This window comes from Phaseolus vulgaris, unplaced genomic scaffold (genome assembly GCF_000499845.2).
Source record: "Phaseolus vulgaris cultivar G19833 unplaced genomic scaffold, P. vulgaris v2.0 scaffold_59, whole genome shotgun sequence".
Lineage (NCBI taxonomy): Eukaryota > Viridiplantae > Streptophyta > Magnoliopsida > Fabales > Fabaceae > Phaseolus > Phaseolus vulgaris.
The window spans coordinates 153,849-155,987 of record NW_027174112.1 but is presented as its reverse complement, the minus strand read 5'-3'; the positions used below and the strand labels follow the sequence as shown (position 1 = coordinate 155,987).

The window sequence follows — 2,139 nt, the reverse complement described above, 5'->3', positions numbered from 1 at the left end:
GATCAAATTTCTCTCTTATCATATATATACCTGCTTTCCCATTTGCGGGGATATCACAGCATAATTCTTTGAGTCTTCAACAGTCTTATGCAACAAGTCCCTATCTCCACCAGTGGTTCCCATCACGAAGGGCACCCCAACCTTACAGTATAGCTCAGCATTGCCTGCATATGAGAATGAATTCAAAAATAGCTCCAATACTATTAAAATCTTCATAAAACACTCCAACTCACAGATCATAGAATCAGGCCACGTGTCTGGAATTTAGATACATAAAGTACAATGGTCAATGAGAAGCCAGTGTACATATATTTTGTACTGTCAATTGTAGATTTGTGCACCCAAAAAGTTTCATTTTAAGATAAATCAGAAGAAAAACATGAAAGATATAAGAATTTGAAACATCAGGTTTTCTTTCATGATAGTAAGATTTCATAATTTACGTCATAAAACAACAGCAATGCCTTGTTTCACCCAAAGAAGTCAGTTACATGAATCACAAGACATGATTCAGCTCACTAAAGACGGTATCTTACAGATAGTTTACATTATAAATAAATTTAAAACAAAAAAACAATGATTTGATTATTAGTAGGAGCGAGAGAAAAAGGTAGATGAAAAATAAAGTGGAAGTTAAAGGTGTAGAGAAGAGAGATAAAGAGACAAATGAAAATAAGAGAGAAATCATAGAAGGGTATACCACACCATTTTATAAATTCTTTCCATTCTTTTTTCTCCCATAAACAATCCACATCAATTTTATACTCACTCCTCCCTCCATTTCAGTCCAATTATAAATATGCTTCGAGATACATTACATACCATTAACCGCATTTGGTACTGTGTAGTCCACAACAATCAAATTTGGATATTTTTCAAGGGCAGATGAAAGAACACTCTCCCTGTTAGAAGGACCATGCACAAGAAAATCCTTTCCACCTATCTCAAAAGTCTTTCCAGACTCCTCTTCACGGCCAAATGACTCAGGAACAACAAGCAGCCCAGCAGCTTCCGCAGCATTAATCACGGCCTTTCCCATTTTTCCAGTACACGCATTAACCTAAACAAAATTTAGTTAAATGCAAGTAAGCTAATTGCACTGTGTTTTGCAACTAACCCCTCTTCGGATAAACTTATCTCCGCAGTCAATTACAAAAGATAAAAAAGTTAAAGTAAAATGAGCTTCTCCCATAGTAGATGAGATTGATAGTACCAAAATTAGGGTATTTTAGCTGGGAGAGTCTCAATTCATTTTTTTAAGTGCATATATAAGTTAAGAGATGGCATTTCTAAACAAGGAAAGTAAAACAAATAAGCATGTCAGGAATACTAAATACTAATAGTTATGACTCAGATTCGTAAGAACTTGCATGCAACAATAATTATTCAGTGCCCGTTTGTTTTAAACTGGAGAATCAGTAATTTAATAAAGCAATGCAAATTGCAAAATGAACTCCTCTTAGTGAATTACCATTATTGGAATACCCGTGTTTTGGGACGAAGGTGCAGACTTTACGAGAGAAGTTTGAACGGGCGTGGCTGACATCGACACTACAGGGAACGAACGCGATCTCCTCTTCTGCGAAACGGGGACACTGGTTCTTGTACTTGTGCTATTGGCGAAGAATGCGAGATAATTTTGGTGTTTGTGGAACAAGTTGGGTGTGGTTTTCAGAAAACATGTTGCCATTGAAGACGAAGAGTGAGGACCTGAGCTCAATTTGGGGTTTAGGGTTTTAGCATTTTGCTGCCTTTTCTGAGAATCGTTCCAAATTATACATATTTTGTGTTATTTGTATGAAAAGAATATAACAATTAACCTAAAAGTAAGTAAAACTTAAAATATAACTATCAAAGTTCAAAGTAAACTAAAACAAAATTATTATTACCAAGTATTTACTCATGAAATAAATTTAAATTTAGTACTAAATGTGTTTTATTGGGAATATATTTGGTTTTCGAAAAAATGTGGCAAATTTTAAATCTAAGAGATTCTTTTAAATGCTCTTATTATTCTAAAACTGACCCTATAAGAAATTAATTAAATATAAATTAATTTAAAGATTAATTATTATGTTAATTAAATTAGAAATTATTATATCTAAAATAGTTTTCATTAGTAATAAAAAATTATAATAT

The 2,139-nt window shown here is 33.1% G+C and overlaps 1 protein-coding gene across 1 annotated transcript; it reads right to left on the bottom strand.

Annotated features, from left to right (window-relative positions):
• Positions 1 to 30: 30 nt before the first annotated feature.
• Positions 31 to 1,779, bottom strand: LOC137817421 (4-hydroxy-tetrahydrodipicolinate reductase 2, chloroplastic-like; the record flags this gene model as incomplete). The annotated part of the gene is made up of 3 exons (XM_068620715.1): positions 1,472 to 1,779; positions 823 to 1,060; positions 31 to 164 (listed from the first exon to the last, which is right to left on the bottom strand). Coding segments are annotated over exons 1-3 (591 nt in total), but the record flags the coding sequence as incomplete, so codon positions are not given.
• Between the last annotated feature and the right edge of the window lie 360 nt (positions 1,780 to 2,139).